This window comes from Astyanax mexicanus, unplaced genomic scaffold (assembly GCF_023375975.1).
Source record: "Astyanax mexicanus isolate ESR-SI-001 unplaced genomic scaffold, AstMex3_surface scaffold_40, whole genome shotgun sequence".
In the NCBI taxonomy this organism is placed as follows: Eukaryota; Metazoa; Chordata; class Actinopteri; order Characiformes; family Acestrorhamphidae; genus Astyanax; species Astyanax mexicanus.
Window position 1 is genome coordinate 98,450 of NW_026040050.1, and position 19,057 is coordinate 117,506.

General features: G+C 40.1%; 1 protein-coding gene across 10 annotated transcripts in view; it reads left to right on the plus strand.

Moving 5' to 3' along the window:
• lgals4 (galectin 4) overlaps nt 1-19,057 on the plus strand; it is a 72,418-nt gene that overhangs the window by 24,678 nt on the left and 28,683 nt on the right. For 2 of the 10 annotated variants that reach the window (XM_049473590.1, XM_049473594.1), the window contains exons 35-59: nt 3,799-3,997; nt 4,076-4,189; nt 4,526-4,594; nt 4,682-4,770; nt 4,868-5,066; nt 5,153-5,266; nt 6,776-6,844; nt 6,998-7,086; nt 7,184-7,382; nt 7,469-7,582; nt 7,730-7,798; nt 7,934-8,022; nt 11,473-11,671; nt 11,758-11,871; nt 12,379-12,447; nt 12,535-12,623; nt 13,576-13,774; nt 13,866-13,979; nt 15,448-15,558; nt 15,729-15,817; nt 15,976-16,174; nt 16,268-16,381; nt 17,804-17,917; nt 18,080-18,168; nt 18,301-18,499. In XM_049473590.1, coding sequence (XP_049329547.1) covers nt 3,799-3,997; nt 4,076-4,189; nt 4,526-4,594; nt 4,682-4,770; nt 4,868-5,066; nt 5,153-5,266; nt 6,776-6,844; nt 6,998-7,086; nt 7,184-7,382; nt 7,469-7,582; nt 7,730-7,798; nt 7,934-8,022; nt 11,473-11,671; nt 11,758-11,871; nt 12,379-12,447; nt 12,535-12,623; nt 13,576-13,774; nt 13,866-13,979; nt 15,448-15,558; nt 15,729-15,817; nt 15,976-16,174; nt 16,268-16,381; nt 17,804-17,917; nt 18,080-18,168; nt 18,301-18,499 — 3,112 coding nt within the window. Of the gene's footprint in view, nt 1-3,798; nt 3,998-4,075; nt 4,190-4,525; nt 4,595-4,681; nt 4,771-4,867; nt 5,067-5,152; nt 5,267-6,775; nt 6,845-6,997; nt 7,087-7,183; nt 7,383-7,468; nt 7,583-7,729; nt 7,799-7,933; nt 8,023-11,472; nt 11,672-11,757; nt 11,872-12,378; nt 12,448-12,534; nt 12,624-13,575; nt 13,775-13,865; nt 13,980-15,447; nt 15,559-15,728; nt 15,818-15,975; nt 16,175-16,267; nt 16,382-17,803; nt 17,918-18,079; nt 18,169-18,300; nt 18,500-18,592; nt 18,707-19,057 lie in introns of all 10 variants that reach the window. The other 8 variants (XM_049473591.1, XM_049473595.1, XM_049473589.1 and 5 more) reach the window with 7 other exon arrangements.

Consider the following 19,057-nt stretch of genomic DNA (forward strand, 5'->3'; position numbering starts at 1 on the left):
TCAGTTGCATAGGAGTGACACCTTGATGTACTTTGGCAATCTCATCCAAACCATGGCAAATTATCTCATGTGCAATCTCTGTTCTTTTGGGAGTTTTGACCCGGACTCTGAGAAGATACCTCTTGGTTCTCTCTTGCATGGTCATTCCACCAACCCCATGCACGACTAATGTGACTTCTTCACCTCTGAGTCTTAGCCTATCAGCGGCCTCATGGGTGATGTAATTGGTGTCTGATGCAAGATCTATTAGAGTTCCAATTCTCTGGCCTGCATTGGCTGTAACCTCCAGCAGCATCATAATGACAGGGAGTTCTTGAAGTCCTTTTTCCTTCACAAGTCCTATTTGATTTTGATTACTGCAGTCTGTCATGCTAGTCTTATTGGTAAAAGCCTTTTTGCACTTTTCTGCCATTTCTGGAGGGAGTTCAGCTAAGAAACGTTCTTGCTCTTCAGTCAGCCTGACTTTTCTTTCACTAGTCCTTGTGCCATTTCCATCTTTGGCTCTTTTTTCTTCTGCTTTTGGGCAAAGGAAAAAGTGGTGGTCTGAACAGCTGCCCTTTCTGCAGTCTTTATTCTTGCACAGAAAGGTGTCTTTACAGCCGTCATCAGTCTCGTGACACCCAAGGCACTTCCTGCATGCTCCGAGTTTTTTAACAGCATCCTTCTTTTCGGAGAGCCGAAGTCTCCTGAATTTCTTGCAAAAGTAGACTTTATTCTTGTGGCCATCTGCTCCACAGATACTGCACCCATCTTCTGACTCATCTTTTTTTGTGTTTTTTGTAGAAGCATATTTCTTTTCCAATTTCCTGTTTAGCTTATCTGGTCTCTCTAGTTTTTCTGTGACTCCAAGCTGTTCAAGCCTCTCAAAGACCTCTTCTTGTGTCTTTAGAAATTTCAGGAGGTTGTCAAAGTGGTTGTCTGGCTTGACACCATTACTGGGGTTGACCATGAAGATAAGCCAATCCTTTTTCACAGAGTCTGGCAGTTTGCTCTCTATGGACTTGATTACCAAGGGGTTCTTAATGGCTCCGGTGTCCTCTAACTCTGTGAGGTCTACCAGGGCTTTTTCCACTGTGCGGATTAGGTCTATCACCTTCCTAGGCTGGCTTTCTTGCACTGCTGGAATCTTCTCCAGGCTATCCAGAATCTACAATTTCCATTGCAATTGAGGACTTGTTTCCATACCGGTTTTCTAACACTCTGAGTATGTCACCAGCTGTGTTGTATGTTGAAAGCCTAAGGTCTCTGATGATTTTGTCATCTAGACTGTCAAGGAGCTGAATTTTCTTAACCTCTGCTGATCCAGTTGGCTCTCCCTGCTTTTGCAGGCTTTCCCAGTCTTTTTTCCAATGATGAAAATCCCTTCTGTTGCCATAGAACCTAGGTACACTAGTGGGTTTTAGTTTGATAACTGGCATGGCAGGCATAACTGATGCTCGAAGTACAGTAGCAGCCTTTTCTTCCTCTGCAATTCTCCGTGCTGTAACAAACTCAACTCTTCTTGCTTGGAGCCTGTTGCCAATTACTTTAAACGACTTTACTCTGTTCCCAAGACTAACTTTCTCTGCTTCGGGAATCCACTGCTCCCAGTTTGACAGTGCTTTAGTTGTCTCAATAATCAACTTGTCCACAATATCCAGCTGCACGTCATAGCCATCACAATTGGTACCATTTGCGGGGATAGCAGTTGCATCATCACAAGCTTTTTCAGCTTCCTGAATAGCAGTCAGCAGCTGAGCCTCCCCATATTTAGACCAAAGATAAGTCTGAACAATCTTCCTTCCTTCATCCAATCTTGATTTACATTCTTGGACTGTGTTTTCAATATCATTCTCTATCTGCTCCTCAAGTGTCACTTGCTCACCAAACTCAGCTTTAGCCTCTTTCTCAGCTAGTAGACCAGCCCTGTAGTCATCATTGGTTTCCCAGACTTTTCTTGCTGCATCATCAAGCTTCTTAAACTCTTCCCTGAGCTCTGATTCAGTCAAGTTATGGCCACCTCTACTGAGAAAATTAGCCTGCTTGGTCAGGGCACTTTTTGCAACAGTCCTCCATCTTTTTAGCTCATCCACTGTTTTACCAAAGAGTTCCTCTGCCATTTTTCTTCCAGGTTGTTTGATACTAAGGACCCCACTTTGGTGGTTATCAACTGTCAAGTTATCTCAGGTTCGTTTCAGTTCTTGGCTTAACTTGAAAAAGCCTGTGTTGTGACTACAATTAGGGCGCTTGTATCCACTCCCAAACTCTGGATATTTTAGTAAATTTCCCCACAACAGATGAAACTTTGCCTCCTCTTAGGGATTTTTATTATTTCCAGGATTTAGTTAACAGGTTGATAACCTAAAATACACACAATAAAATTACTATTTCACTAACAATTGCAAATTATATCAATACTTAAACTTCTACATGTGCTAGGTGGCACGTTAGATCCTACCAGTGCCTCTCTGCAGTCAAACACGAGCTGAAACACCTCTCTGCACAACTCAGCTTCTCCTCTCTCCTCCGTGTGAGCGCCTGTCCAACAGTCTCCTTCTCCAATCCTGCACTGGTGTCTTAAACTACCTCAGAATGGAGGTTAAGAGTCGTTTGCCTCTGGTGCACGTCTTAGACGGACCCGTTTTTCACCGCGGGGAAAACTCAGCCTGCTCACCTTTTTTTTTTCTGTCCAGCGCGATTTTAGCTAGATTTTAGCGCGATTTCAGCGCGATCCCTCGCGAGAGCACCGCGAGTCCGCAGCGCGAGCAGCAGCGCGGTTCAGTCACATGTTTCAAAGAAGGCATTCCATTTGCCGAACATCAACTTAATTTTTAACTAAACAGAACATAGTTAATTACAGACACTGGCTCTTGGTACACTGCTAAGTTTCACTTTCACTCACACTTAGCTCCGCCCTCTCTCTTTTTCCATTATTGTTATTTATTTATTTACATTTTGACTTGACACTCATATCACTAAATTACAGTCTAAAATTAGATCTAAAATTGGCCTCCTTTATAGAATGTGTTCTTGTTTAACCCGCTCAGCTAAAGTGACATAAGTGCAATTGACAATTATGCCCTTGTTTGATTACGGTGATGTCATATACAGGTCTGCCAGTGATAGTCATCTTTGAAAACTTGATGTTCTCTATCACTTAGCTATTCGTTTTGCCACAAACACTCCCTTAAATACTCACCACTATCATTACACATCCGTCGTACCTCTCATTGGTATATGCTCATTTACAAAACCCTTCTTAGGATCTGCTACAACTGTCATCCTCTTATTATAACACTCGCAATGCCCAACTCATCTCACTGAAAATCCCTAAAACAAACACAGTGTTTGGATTATCTTTGTTTCAGTCTGTGTCTGCTAGAGACTGAAACGCATTACAAAAAAAAACATTAAAATGACTGCTTTTATACCCAAGTCCGCTTTTAAAAATGCTATTAACGGGTCTTCCCACTGAATGTTGTAACTGCAGTAATTCAGACACCTTATAAATGTTTTTTTTTCTCTCCTCTCCTCCCCACTCTCTCTTTCTCTCTCTATGCTGCGTTGTTTGTGTGTTGTATGTTTTTCGAGAGGCTGTGCCTCTTGCCAGGCTGCCATTGTAAATAAGAAGTTGTACTTAATGATTTGCCTGGTAAAATAAAGGTTTAAAATAAATAAATAATAATAATAATAACATGCAGACAAGATGAGCAAATACAAGAATTAGAGTATCTAAATTATCAGGTATAATAAAAAGATGCCCTACATTTAACTACTTACAATTTATGCTTATTTTTTACTTTTTTATATCTTGTGCAGGTTTGAGGTAAATCTCCAGACTGGTCCATCTAATGATCAGGACAAAGCTCTCCACTTCAAGCCCTGCATTGGTCAGAAAGTGACTCTGAACAGCTTCAGGAACGGGAAGTGGGAGAGTGAGGAATCAGCTTCAGTCGAGCCGTTCACCAGTGGAGCTCCCTTCACCATGTTTTTCGTTACCACGCCTCAGGGCTATGAGGTACAGTGTTTAAAACACAGGTACTTTTATAAAATTAGTGATGGTGATTTACAGAAGATATTTTAAATTTCTCTACAGGTTTATGTAAACGGATTTCAGCACTGCATGTTTAAGCACCGCATCCCACTGGAGAAAATAAACTCACTAATAATCCGTGGTGATGTCTCTGCCAACATGATTGGTATGATTAAAGTGAGTAATGCTCTCAGTTTCTTTATAAATTGTCATATTTGTGGGTCATTTTGAAACTGTGAATTTGGTAGTATTGCTTTTAATTTTAATTAATTAAGCACAGAAAAATTAACGTTTAAAATATTAAAACTGATTAATGACCCTTTGAAGAACTAAACGGCTCTTCTTGGCCGATGTTCTGAACTTTAGAACTGAGGACCAGAATAAAATCCTACACACATCATATCAAACAGCAGAACAGCAGTGCCCTTAACAGCACTATTAGACACATCAACTCATGTTTTACTTTCTCTTGGATCATTGTTGATTTTGTGTTTATTTCTTTATTTGAATCAGAATTGGCACACTTCTTCATTCTCTCTGAGCAACTTCCAATCAGAAATGATCCAGCCAGTTCTCAAACCTGTGAGTAAATAACTTTCACATAAAATTAAAATAACACATGACTAAACTGGTAATGTTTGAAATAATTTAATCTTCTGTCTACTACAGGCAATTCCCTGTGTGAGACCAATCACTGATGGACTCAAGCCGGGAATGGCTCTGTGTTTCCAAGGAGTTGTTCCTGAAAATGCTAAAGAGTAATTTAATAATATAATTCAGAAATTTAAACAGACTAAACACTGACTGTATGTGATACTTTTTTTTTTTTTTTACTCATCTTTGTCCTTTTTTCAGATTTGCGGTAAATCTCCAGACTGGTCCATCTAATGAAGATGACAAAGCTCTCCACTTCAAGCCCTGCATTGGTCAGAAAGTGACTCTGAGCAGCTTCAGGAACGGGAAGTGGGAGAGTGAGGAATCAGCTTCAGTCGGGCCGTTCACCAGTGGAGCTCCCTTCACCATGTTTTTCGTTACCACGCCTCAGGGCTATGAGGTACAGTGTTTAAAACACAGGAAAAAATGTTCTCCTATAAAATGAATCATAGTAAATTACACAAGAGGTTTTTAATGTTTCTACAGGTGATTGTAAATGGATTGCAGCACTGCATGTTTAAGCACCGCGTTCCACTGGAGAAAGTATCTGCACTTACGATCCGTGGAGATGTTTCTATGAACATGCTTGGTTTGATTAAAGTAAGTAATTCTCTCTCTTTCTGGACTCTGTAATCTTGGCTTGTCACAGCAACATTACATTACATTACATTTGGCAGACGCTTTTGTCCAAAGCGACTTACAATAGTAAAGTACAAAAGTAATAGAAGTTTTAAAGGTAAAAACATCTTTAGATAGGGCTTAAAGGAGGTCGAAGGGAAATAATGGGATAGAGGAGTGAAGGAGGGGAAGAAGGAAATGAGGTTAGAAGTAGTTAGTGTGTTAGAGGTGTTAGGAGAGTAAGTGCTCGTTGAAGAGCTCTGTCTTCAGGAGTTTATTAAAGATAGTGAGAGATTCTCCTGATCTGGTAGTAGAAGGTAGTTAGAGGTGTTAGGAGAGTAAGTGCTCTTTGAAGAGCTCTGTCTTTAGGAGTTTATTAAAGATAGTGAGAGATTCTGCTGATCTGGTAGTAGAAGGTAGTTAGTTAGAGGTGTTAGGAGAGTAGGTGCTCTTTGAAGAGCTCTGTCTTCAGGAGTTTATTAAAGATAGTGAGAGATTCTCCTGATCTGGTAGTAGAAGGTAGTTTGTTCCACCATTGGGGAACTCTGTATGAGAACAGTCTGGATTGCTTTGTGTGAATGTTTGTTCATTGGAGGAGCGCAGCGGGCGGGAGGTAGCGTAAGCCTTCAGGAGTGATCAGTGCAGGTAGGAAGGAGCCTGTTCTGTCATCACCTTGTAGGCGATTGTAAGAGCTTTGAATTTGATGCGAGCATCAACTGGTAGCCAGTGGAGCTCAATGAGCAGCGGGGTGACATGTGCCCGTTTTGGTTGGTTGAAGACCAGACGTGCTGCTGCATTCTGGATCATTTGGAGTGGTTTTATTACGCAGGCCGGGAGGCCAGTTAGCAGGGCATTGCAGTAGTCGAGGCGTGTGATGACGACTGCTTGTACCAGGAGTTGGGTGGCTTGTTGCGTCAGAAACGGTCTTAATTTTTCTGATGTTATAAAGCACAAAGCGGCAGGATCGAGCAACCGAGGCCACATGGTGCGTGAAGGAGAGCTGGTCATCAACCATAACACCCAGGTTCCTAGCAACCTTTGTCTGTGTCAAAAATGAATGGTATAGCACTACCGTATTTTTCTATATATAAGGCGCACTTAAATTTTCCCAAAAATCAACAGTGTATCTTATAGTTCAGTGCAGCTTTTGTATAAATTCTACCAGTCAGTCATTAAGAAGCAGTAAAGCCACTCTGCTGAAGTACAGCTTTATAAAGGTGAGTATTGGACTGTAGTCTGCATGTTTACTGTGTTAAAAAAAAAGATACGTGGGACACTAGATGGGATTGTTATGATAATCTCTGGTGGAAAGCAGAGTGTTTCCTTCAGGTCTGCTACTAAACTTCCAGTCTCGTGCTCCTCCCAGCTGACCAAAAGATTTAACACACAGACACATTTAAACCATGTACTTTAGAAGATAAAATCATATAAGTTACATAAAATCTTGAATTATTGTTTATATGTTTAAGTTTCTTTCTGTCTTTGAATCAGAATTGGCACACTTCCTCATTCTCTCTGAGCAACTTCCAATCAGAAATGGTTCAGCCACTTCTTAAACCGGTGAGTAAATAAAGTTCACATTATCTTCTCTCACAGTAACTGTAAAACAAAATCCTCAGTAAGCAATTATTAAATTAGTATTTTTTTTAAATATGTTCTTCTGTCTTATAATGTGTGTGGAAATGTGAACACTGTTTGTGTTGTGTACTACAGGCAATTCCCTGTGTGAGACCAATCACTGATGGACTCAAGCCGGGAATGGCTCTGTGTTTCCAAGGAGTTGTTCCTGAAAATGCTAAAGAGTAATTTAATAATATAATTCAGAAATTTAAACAGACTAAACACTGACTGTATGTGATACTTTTGTTTTTTTTTTACTCATCTTTGTCCTTTTTTCAGATTTGCGGTAAATCTCCAGACTGGTCCATCTAATGAAGATGACAAAGCTCTCCACTTCAAGCCCTGCATTGGTCAGAAAGTGACTCTGAACAGCTTCAGGAACGGGAAGTGGGAGAGTGAGGAATCAGCTTCAGTCGAGCCGTTCACCAGTGGAGCTCCCTTCACCATGTTTTTCGTTACCACGCCTCAGGGCTATGAGGTACAGTGTTTAAAACACAGGAAAAAATGTTCTCCTATAAAATGAATCATAGTAAATTACACAAGAGGTTTTTAATGTTTCTACAGGTGATTGTAAATGGATTGCAGCACTGCATGTTTAAGCACCGCGTTCCACTGGAGAAAGTATCTGCACTTACGATCCGTGGAGATGTTTCTATGAACATGCTTGGTTTGATTAAAGTAAGTCATTTGATCATTTTCTGTGTAAGACACAATAATTGTTTTTAGATAGATTTTTATACATAATCCTCTAAATAAATTATTTTCATATTATTATTTTTAAAAAAGGTTGTTGAGCAATTCTGTTTATTTTTCTCTTTTATTCAGAATTGGAAAACCTCTTCAGTTTTCCTTTCCAGATTCCAGTCAGAAATGGTCCAGCCAGTTCTAAAACCTGTGAGAAAATACAATTTACATAAAATCAAATTACAAATGGCTTCATTTTTCATGTTTAAATGACTATTTTTTTCTTGGATCTTCTTCTGTGTCATGATGTGTGTGGAAATGTGAACACTGTTTGTGTTGCTACAGGCAATTCCCTGTGTGAGACCAATCACTGAAGGGCTCAAGCCGGGAATGGCTCTGTGTTTCCAAGGAGTTGTTCCTGAAAATGCTAAAGAGTAAGTTGATTATTAAATTAAATAGAATACACACTGCCTGCATGTGCATCTTACCCTGATCCAAAAAGATTCTGGAAAACAGTTCAAGACCTTGAAAATAACCCCCCTGTCCAGCTCCCCCACTCAATCAGTGTAAATGGTCCTATCATTACTGATAAGGTGCAAATGATTAACATTTTAAACCAACATATTGTAAATTCTGGACCTACTCCTGAAGCTAGTAACTTCCCCTGCATCCCTAGTACTTCCTACACTCAGTTATCCCCCAAGTCATCCTTATCTTTACACTCTAAGGACTCCACGAGACCTTTGAGCCCTATTCAGAGCTTTTCCTTGCAGGTCATATCAGTGGGTGAAGTGCTGGATGAGTTGCTTAAACTGGATGGTATTAAACCTGCTGGATTAGATGAGTTGGCCCCGTTCTTTGTGAGGATAGGAGCTCCTGTTACTGCAAAACCAATTGCAGATCTTTTTAATTTGTCTTTACACACTGCTAACTTTCCACAAGTTTGGAAAACAGCTTTAGTACGCTATCTCTTTAAAGGAGGAGATCAGACGGACACTAGTTGTTATCGGCCAATCTCTATGTTACCGTGTTTATCAAAAGTGTTGGAAACATTTGTTAACCAGCAATTGACCAACTACCTGAAGACCTACAACATCCTGTCTGAGTTTCAGTCTGGATTTATATCAGGTTACGGCTGTGTCACCGCTACACTCAAAATCCTCAATGACCTTATTTCTGCCCTAGACTCCAAACAGTATTGCACAGCAATTTTTATTGATTTGGCAAAAGCCTTTGATAGCGTTAATCACTTGATTCTTCTGAAAAGATTGGACAGCATCGGTTTCACACCTCATTCTGTAGCGTGGTTTTCAAGCTATCTCAAAGATAGATTTCAGCATGTTAAATCTAATAAACTGCTATCTGATTCACTGCTGGTGTCCAAGGGTGTTCCTCAAGGCTCAATTCTTGGCCCCTACTTTATTTTCTATATACCTGAATGACATTTGCTTTTTTCATCAAAACCTCTTTGTTGCACCTCTATGCTGATGAAACTGTTCTCTATGCAATAGGTCCATCTTCAGAGTCAGTAACCAATACACTTCAAAAGAGTTTTCATAGTGTTCAACAGTTCTTCTCTACCTTACAGTTACAGATAAACTACCGTATTTTTCGGACTATAAGGCGCACTTAAAAACTTTTAATTTTCACAAAAATTGACAGTGCGTCTTATAATACGGTGCGCCTTTTGTATGGATTTTACTCGTCAGGTTGTAAGGAGCAGTAAACACACACTCCGTGCAGCGTTATAGAGAGTTTCAGTGCTATACAGAGTCCAGAGCCGTGCAGCTCCGAGGCTGAGCAGCAATAGCATTAGCTAGATGCTAACCGCTAAGCTAGCTAGCTTATTCACTGAGATCAGTATTATCTAAATTTTACTCGTCAGGTTGTAAGGAGCAGTAAACACACACTCCGTGCAGCGTTATAGAGAGTTTCAGTGCTATACAGAGTCCAGAGCCGTGCAGCTCCGAGGCTGGAGCAGCAAATAGCATTAGCTAGCTTATTCACTGTTCAGAGATCAGTATTATCTAAATTTTACCCGTCAGGTGTAAGGAGCAGTAAACACACACTCCGTGCAGAGCAGCAATAGCATTAGCTAGATGCTAACCGCTTAGCTAGCTAGCTTTTTCACTGTTCAGAGATCAGTATTTTCTAAATTTAGCACTTTTAATACTGCTGGAGCAGTATTATTAGAGTTAGATGCTAATTGCTAAGCGTTCACCGTTCAGAGGTGAGTTATCGGCCTGTAAGTCTGTGCTGCTTTGCCTGGCTAGCATTAGCTAGATGCTAAGCGCTAACTCTCTCAGAGGTGAGTTTTATCAGCCTGTAATCTGCTTGTTTACAGTGTTAAAACAAGCTACGGGGGACGAATCGCTAGCTAATATCTCACTGTCTTACCAGAACACGCAGGATTACTCAGTGTAACGCTGTCGTTTAAGTTTGGGTTAACTTTACTAGTTTAGGTGACTAGCTAGCGTGCTAGCGGATAGCTATGCTAACGCTGGTGCAGCAAGCCTTAGTGGACATCTGGAAATCTAAGCTTACTGTAAATAAACTGAAGCACGTTACTCACCCAAATAAACAGTTTTCAGGAGAGGAATCTGTGTAGATTAATATCCAGCACTCGTTTGACTTTGAAAGAGCTAGATTTGTATACTGAGACCCTCCACCGGCAAGCGACCACCCCCGGTGGGGGAAGGGAAACATGGCGCCACCCCTGTTCACTTTGATATAGGCACCCTTTCTAGTGTCACTTAACGCGCCTTATAATGCGATGCGCCCTATGTATGGAAAAATAGCAGAAAATAGGCGTTCTTTGATAGTGCGTCTTATAATACGGTGCGCCTTATAGTCCGAAAAATACGGTATTCTAAAACCAGGCTCATGTGGTTTAGCAGGAAGGTACCTGCCTCTCCACCACTTCAAGACATAGCAACCTGCGAGGGCATACAATATGCCAGGTCACTGAATACAAATATCTAGGTATTTGGTTAGATAGCACCTTATCCTTTGCAACTCATATCACTAAATTACAGTCTAAAATTAGATCTAAAATTGGCCTCCTTTATAGAATGTGTCCTTTTTAACCCGCTCAGCTAAAGTGACATAAGTGCAATTGACAATTATGCCCTTGTTTGATTACGGTGATGTCATATACAGGTCTGCCAGTGATAGTCATCTTTGAAAACTTGATGTTCTCTATCACTTAGCTATTCGTTTTGCCACAAACACACCCTTAAATACTCACCACTATCATTACACATCCGTCGTACCTCTCATTGGTATATGCTCATTTACAAAACCCTTCTTAGGATCTGCTACAACTGTCATCCTCTTATTATAACACTCGCAATGCCCAACTCATCTCACTGAAAATCCCTAAAACAAACACAGTGTTTGGATTATCTTTGTTTCAGTCTGTGTCTGCTAGAGACTGAAACGCATTACAAAAAAACATTAAAAATGACTGCTTTTATACCCAAGTCCGCTTTTAAAAGTGCTATTAACGGGTCTTCCCACTGAATGTTGTAACTGCAGTAATTCAGACACCTTATAAATGTTTTTTTTTTCTCTCCTCTCCTCCCCACTCTCTCTTTCTCTCTCTATGCTGCGTTGTTTGTGTGTTGTATGTTTTTCGAGAGGCTGTGCCTCTTGCCAGGCTGCCATTGTAAATAAGAAGTTGTACTTAATGATTGCCTGGTAAAATAAAGGTTGAAAATAAATAAATAATAATAATAATAATAATAATAATAATAATAACATGCAGACAAGATGAGCAAATACAAGAATTAGAGTATCTAAATTATCAGGTATAATAAAAAGATGCCCTACATTTAACTACATACAATTTATGCTTATTTTTTACTTTTTTATATCTTGTGCAGGTTTGAGGTAAATCTCCAGACTGGTCCATCTAATGATCAGGACAAAGCTCTCCACTTCAAGCCCTGCATTGGTCAGAAAGTGACTCTGAGCAGCTTCAGGAACGGGAAGTGGGAGAGTGAGGAATCAGCTTCAGTCGAGCCGTTCACCGGTGGAGCTCCCTTCACCATGTTTTTCGTTACCACGCCTCAGGGCTATGAGGTACAGTGTTTAAAACACAGGAAAAAATGTTCTCCTATAAAATGAATCATAGTAAATTACAGAAGAGGTTTTTAATGTTTCTACAGGTGATTGTAAATGGATTGCAGCACTGCATGTTTAAGCACCGCGTTCCACTGGAGAAAGTATCTGCACTTACGATCCGTGGAGATGTTTCTATGAACATGCTTGGTTTGATTAAAGTAAGTAATTCTCTCACTTTCTGGACTCTGTAATCTTGGCTTGTCACAGCAACATTAAAAATGAATGGTATAGCACTACCGTATTTTTCTATATATAAGGCGCACTTAAATTATTTTAATTTTCCCACAAATCAACAGTGTATCTTATAGTTCAGTGCAGCTTATGTATAAATTCTACCAGTCAGTCATTAAGAAGCAGTAAAGCCACTCTGCTGAAGTACAGCTTTATAAAGGTGAGTATTGGACTGTAGTCTGCATGTTTACTGTGTTAAAAAAAAAGATACGTGGGACAATAGATGGGATTGTTATGATAATCTCTGGTGGAAAGCAGAGTGTTTCCTTCAGGTCTGCTACTAAACTTCCAGTCTCGTGCTCCTCCCAGCTGACCAAAAGATTTAACACACAGACACATTTAAACCATGTACTTTAGAAGATAAAATCATATAAGTTACATAAAATCTTGAATTATTGTTTATATGTTTAAGTTTCTTTCTGTCTTTGAATCAGAATTGGCACACTTCCTCATTCTCTCTGAGCAACTTCCAATCAGAAATGGTTCAGCCACTTCTTAAACCGGTGAGTAAATAACTTTCACATAAAATTTAAATAACACATGAATAAATTGGTCATGTTTAAAATAATTTAATCTTCTGTCTACTACAGGCAATTCCCTGTGTGAGACCAATCACTGATGGGCTCAAGCCGGGAATGGCTCTGTGTTTCCAAGGAGTTGTTCCTGAAAATGCTAAAGAGTAAGTTGATTATTAAATTAAATAGAATACACACTGCCTGCATGTGCATCTTACCCGCAGGCAAGACGAGCAAATACAAGAATTAGGGTGTACTCACACTAGGCCCGGTTTGGTTGAATCGTGCCGGAGCACGGTTCGGCCCCCTCCCCACTCCCCCGCAGGCCTGCACTCCCACTGCGCTAAACGATCCGTGCCCGAGCACGCTTTCGTCATCAACAGGTGACTTTTGTTTTGAAGAACAGTATGCGCGCGCAAAACAATGGAGTTCAGGATTGTACTGTTGTTTTTGTTTATCTGGAGTCGTTTTGGGCGTGCAAATACGCAACTGAACCAGAGATTCATTGATTGTGCAACACAACGATTTACTGCTAATCGTGCTGCACGTGTAAGAAGGTTTTTACACAAGCAGCAGACGTCCAGGGAGAAATTTGCAGCTTTACTCGCGGGCTACAATTCACGTTCATCAGTAAGGTAAGAGACGTACTTGCTATATACATAAATAGTGACCAAAGGAGCGAAACATAAAACTCAAGTAATAATAAAATGTGTTTGTTGTTTAGGACTTGTAGATAGTAGTCCTAATTTATTATGGGTAACACTAACCACTATGGTGCTCTTTAGAACCCTTTTCAAAAATATTATATGCAGAATTGTGTATAAAACGTCCTCCGTTTACAGTAGCATCGCATCACTGACATCATCTTGATCCGTGCCCAAGTGAACCGTGCTCGGGCCCACCTCTCCAAGCGGGCCCGGGCACGGTTCGGAAAGATCACACTAGCCAAACGAACCGTGCTTTGGGAGGTAACCGTGCCCGGGCACGGTTCGGATTGCCTAGTGTGAGTACACCCTTAGAGTCTCTAAAGTACACTTGTTTATCAGGTATAATAAAAAGATACATTTAATTACTTACAATTTATGCTTATTTTTTACTCTTTCATATCTTGTGCAGGTTTGAGGTAAATCTCCAGACTGGTCCATCTAATGATCAGGACAAAGCTCTCCACTTCAAGCCCTGCATTGGTCAGAAAGTGACTCTGAACAGCTTCAGGAACGGGAAGTGGGAGAGTGAGGAATCAGCTTCAGTCGAGCCGTTCACCAGTGGAGCTCCCTTCACCATGTTTTTCGCCATCAATACAGAGGGTTATGAGGTGTGTTCATTAAATTAATATATGAAAAAATGTTAATATATAATATTCACAGAAATTCATAGAAATTCATTTATAATTCCTGTGTTTTCAGGTCTTTGTGAATGGAGTGAAACACTGCATGTTTAAGCACCGCATTCCTGTAGAGAAAGTCTCTACTCTTAACATTGGTGGAGATGTTTCCATCAACATGCTTGGTTATATTAATGTAAGTTGAACAGTTTCTTTCTTTATTATTTACATACTTGAATGTAATTTATTAAGATTTTGATTGATAGACCAACACAAAGGAGCACATTATTGTGAAGTGGAACAAAAATGATACATGGTTTTAAAAAGAATAATCAAATAAAATCCATGTAACAGACGTATTCAGCCCCCCTACATCAATACTTAGTAGAGCCAACTTGTTCTGTAATTTCAGCTGTAGGTCTTTTGGGTTTTTCTCTACCAGCTTTTTGCATCTAAAGTATGAGATTTTTGTCAGTTTTTATTTTTTGCAAAACAGCTGAAGCTCAGGCAGGTTGGATGGAGAGCGTCTGTGAACAGCAATTTTCATGTCTTGCCACAGAAGCTCAATGGAATTTTCGTCACTTTGATTAGGTCATGCTAACACATGAATTAAACCATTCCACTACAGGTCTGGCTGTATGTTTAGGGTCATTGTCTTGCTGGAAGGTGAATCTCCTTCCCAGTCTCAAGTCTTTTACAGACTTCAACAGGTTTTCTTCCAGCATTTCCCTGTATTTATCTCCATCCATCTTCCCATCAACTCTGACCAGCTTCTCTGTTCCTGCTGAAGAAAAGCATCCCCACAGCATGATGCTGCCACCACCATGTTTCACAGAGGGCATGGTGTGTTTAGGGTGATGAGCAGTGTTACTTTTCCACCACACATAGCACTTTGCATTTATGCCAGTAAGTTCAAATTTGGTCTTATCTGCCCACAGAATCTTCTTCCACATGTTTGCTGCGTCTCCTACATGGCTTGTAGCAAACGAAAAACAGCACTTATTTTGTCTTTCTTTCAACAATGGTTATCTTCTTCCTGCTCTTCCATGAAGGCCAGAGTAGTGGCATGCTAGACTTATAGTTGTCCTTTAGACAGATTCTCCCACCTGAGCTGTGAATTTCTGCAGCTCCTCCAGAGTGACCATGGGCCTCTTAGCTGCTTCACTATCTTGGTAGGTTTGCAAGGATAAATTACTTTTTCTAATTTTGGATTCTGGATTGTACAGTGCTCCTTGGGATGCTCAAAGCTTGGGATATGTTTTTTTAATCTAACCCTGCTTTAAACTTCTTCACAACTTTATCTCTGACCTGTCTGTCTTCATGATGCTGTTTTTTCACTAGTGCTCTCTAACAAACAGAAAAGGAGTATTTATACTGAGACTAAATTACACACAGCTGGACTCTATTAACTATTTAAGTAAACTGGAGGCAATTGACTGCACTGGATTTTATTAAAGGGGGCCAGAGTTAAAGGGGGCTGGATACTTCACAATTGCAAATGCACATCACAATTTTCAGATTTTATTTGATTAAAACTTTGAAAATCATGTATCGTTTTAAGATTTACGTTTGTAGCTGTAAGGTGACAAAATGTTAAAAAATTTCAAGAGGTATGAATACTTTTGCAAGTCACTTTAAAACATATAATTATTGTTACTTTTCAGAAATGGAAAAGTTCTTCCTTCTTTACGAAACTGAACATTTCAGGCGCGGGGAGCTCGACTTGTACTGTCAAGCCCATTCAGATAGATGTGTCACATCCTGTTAACAATCCAGTGAGTTAAAGTTCTCCATATATTAGAACTGAATGCTGCAATATTCTGAAAAACATGTTCTGTTATGCTCTATGAAATTATATCATATGTTATTTCAATATGATAAAACTTTTATATTTTATATTAATTATGTCACTGATCTCTCACTGTGTACACTGTGCTCTCCACAGGCAATTCCCTATGTGGGAACAATTCCAGAAGGGATAAAACCAGATATGGCTGTGTGCTTCCAGGGGACTGTTCCTGCAGATTCTGACCAGTATGTTCTCCTTTACTGTTCAGATACATGTAGAAAAGACCAGTCGATAATTAAACAGCTTTAGAACTCAATACTAAATAATCATCTGAACTGTTTAATACACATCAGTCCATCAGCTGATTTATTTCAACCAGTTTAATTGTTTTTTTCTCTTAAAGGTTTGCCATAAACTTCAAGACTGGATCATCAGATGGGGACGACGTCGCTCTCCACTTCAACCCACTCATTGGTCAGAAAGTGACTCTGAACAGCTTCAGGAACGGGAAGTGGGAGAGTGAGGAATCAGCTTCAGCCGAGCCGTTCACCAGGGGAGCTCCCTTCACCATGTTTTTCGCCATCAACACAGAGGGTTACGAGGTGTGTTTATATTAATTATCTATAAATTAATTTAATAAAGACATTAACATAAACAATATAAAAGCTTTAACGTTATTATGTCTGTGTTTTCAGGTCTTTGTGAATGGAGTGAAACACTGCATGTTTAAACACCGCATTCCTGTAGAGAAAGTCTCTACTCTTAACATTGGTGGAGATGTTTCCCTGAACATGATTGGGTATATTAATGTAAGTTGAACAGTTTCTTTCTTCGAAGGTCTCATTCCATCGTTTTTTCATTCATTTTGAACAGTCTCTAGTTGTGGTTTCTAGTATGAATGAATGCCATGTGAGCTGTTCTTGTGAAAAAAATGCTTACGTGTTACTAATTAGCCCTTCTTTATATCACTGAATTAGTGGTCTCTGCAGAAAGACAGGTTTTACCTTCTGCTTATAAATATCATACATGCAAATATATCGCCTCTGATTGGCTAACAGCTGTGATGCAGAGAACGCCTACCAACCTCCCCCCACAGTAAATTTTACAACTCTTAAACTCGAAGGACAAAATCTTTTCAGAGAAACAGCCTTAGTTATAAAGATACAGCACTGAATGAAGTTAACCCTTAAACTTCACTTGACGTCATGCTCGAGCGGCCCAGCAGCCAAGAAACGTTATTAACTCCCGAGCCGAGTCTGAGCTTAGCCTCGGCTTCCATTCCATCCAATAGCGTTAGCTTAGCCTCGACTAACATTACATTTTATGGCATTAGTTTAGCATAGGTTCCAATTACATTCAATAGAGTTAGCTTAGCCTCAGCACCCGTTAAATTACATGGAATTATCTTGGCATAGTTTCCCCCTTACATTCAATGGCGTTAGCTTAGCCTCGGCTCCATTTACATTTAAAGGAGTTAATTTCAGCATAGGTTCCCATTACATTTAATAGAGTTAGCTTAGCTTCGGCTACCAGCTTAGACTGCCCGTCCCCAGCTGCTCTCCTTCTCCCTACGGCCGAATCTTCCCCCAATTCCCCCCACACCTCCCTTCACACCCGCCCCCACCCTCACCCTCCGTGCCATTGATAGCGTAACTGTTACCTCAGACTTGGAGATTTGGGGCTCGGGGAGGTTCACCATGTCGAAGCCCCAGAGTCTGCTTTATTTCATAAAATTAGACAGAACCGGCGCTCGCTTCCACAACTGTTTGGACGCATTGAGCTGCCCTGTCAAACCGTGCTTACACAGTGTTTATTTAAGCTCTCTTTAAAACGTGGAACCAACCAGAGATCTGAATAACTTGTGTTATTTACACAAGATAGCTAACGCTAACTAGCTTTGTAAACACAAACTGTAAGCTCCGCCTGTGGGTGGTCCTGAGCCGTGGGCGAGGGCATGAAGTCACTGGTTGACGTTGACATTTTACATCTCTTTGATCAACTTGTATTTCTGAGGATTGTTTTACTAGCTTCTGCAGACAAGGGGGGCTGAGAAACAGTTTCATATGCAGCATCATTAACTACTCAGAGAGACCTATAATATTATACAAAGAACAAGAAAAAGTGGATTTTAACAGAAAAAAAAACTTTAATATTTTCTAAAATGTAAAGTTCCTTCTTAAAAGGTATTTGTTTGTTGAGAATCCCATTAGAGATGTTTTTCTTTCTACCAGAAATGGAGCAGTTGTTCCTTCTTTAAGGAACTGCAGAAGATTTCAGGACTGCAGATCTCATCCCAGAGCTCAAAACCCATCCAGATAGACGTGTCACATCCAGTGGTTAACCCTGTGAGTTTTTTTTTTTGCATAAATTAGAGTTTAATGATAAATTATTTCATGTTGCTCCATGAAATAATATATGTTATTTCAGTATAATAAAACTTATCATTAATAAAAAAAAAATAGAATTATATCACTGATCTCTCACTGTGTACGCTGTGCTCTCCACAGGCAATTCCCTATGTGGGAACAATTCCAGAAGGGATAAAACCGGATATGGCTGTGTGCTTCCAGGGGACTGTTCCTGCAGATTCTGATCAGTATGTTCTTCTTTCAGCATCATAGACAGATATAGAAAAGAGCATTTAGTAATAAACAGCTGTAGAACAATGAACAGTTAACTCATATCAAAGCTCAGCTGCTGTAATTATACACTTTTCCTTTTTTTTAAGATTTGCCATAAACTTCAAGACTGGATCATCAGATGGGGACGACGTCGCTCTCCACTTCAAGCCCTGCATTGGTCAGAAAGTGACTCTGAACAGCTTCAGGAACGGGAAGTGGGAGAGTGAGGAATCAGCTTCAGCCGAGCCGTTCACCAAGGGAGCTCCCTTCACCATGTTTTTCACCATCAATACAGAGGGTTACGAGGTGTGTTTATATTAATTATCTATAAATTAATTTAATAAATACGTTAACATAAACAATATAAAATCTTTAACTTTATAATTACTGTTTTTTCAGGTCTTTGTGAATGGACTGAAGCACTGCATGTTTAAACACCGCATTCCTGTAGAGAAAGTCTCTACTCTTAATATTGATGGAGATGTTTTCATCAACATGCTTGGTTACATTAATGTAAGTTAAACCGTTTCTTTCTTTTTTTAAATTTTATTCTTAAATTATTATTTTCTTTTTGATACGTTGGTTGTTCAGTTTAATCCAACAAAATTTTATTCAGCAAAGCAACAGGGGGGCGGGCAAGAGTGCATCAGAGCTGAGGGCCGGAGGGCAGCAGGGGAGCGGGCAGCAGGGCAGTGGGCAGCAGGGTAGGGGAGAGCCAGACTGTGCAGCATCAGGACACAGCAGGAGGAACAGGGCATCTGAATACACTTGGGAAAGAGAGAGAGGGAACAAAAATGAAGAAAAGAAAAAAGAGGTTAGGAGGATTGTGGTGGGAATGCCTGACTCCAGAGATTTCCCTCAGTC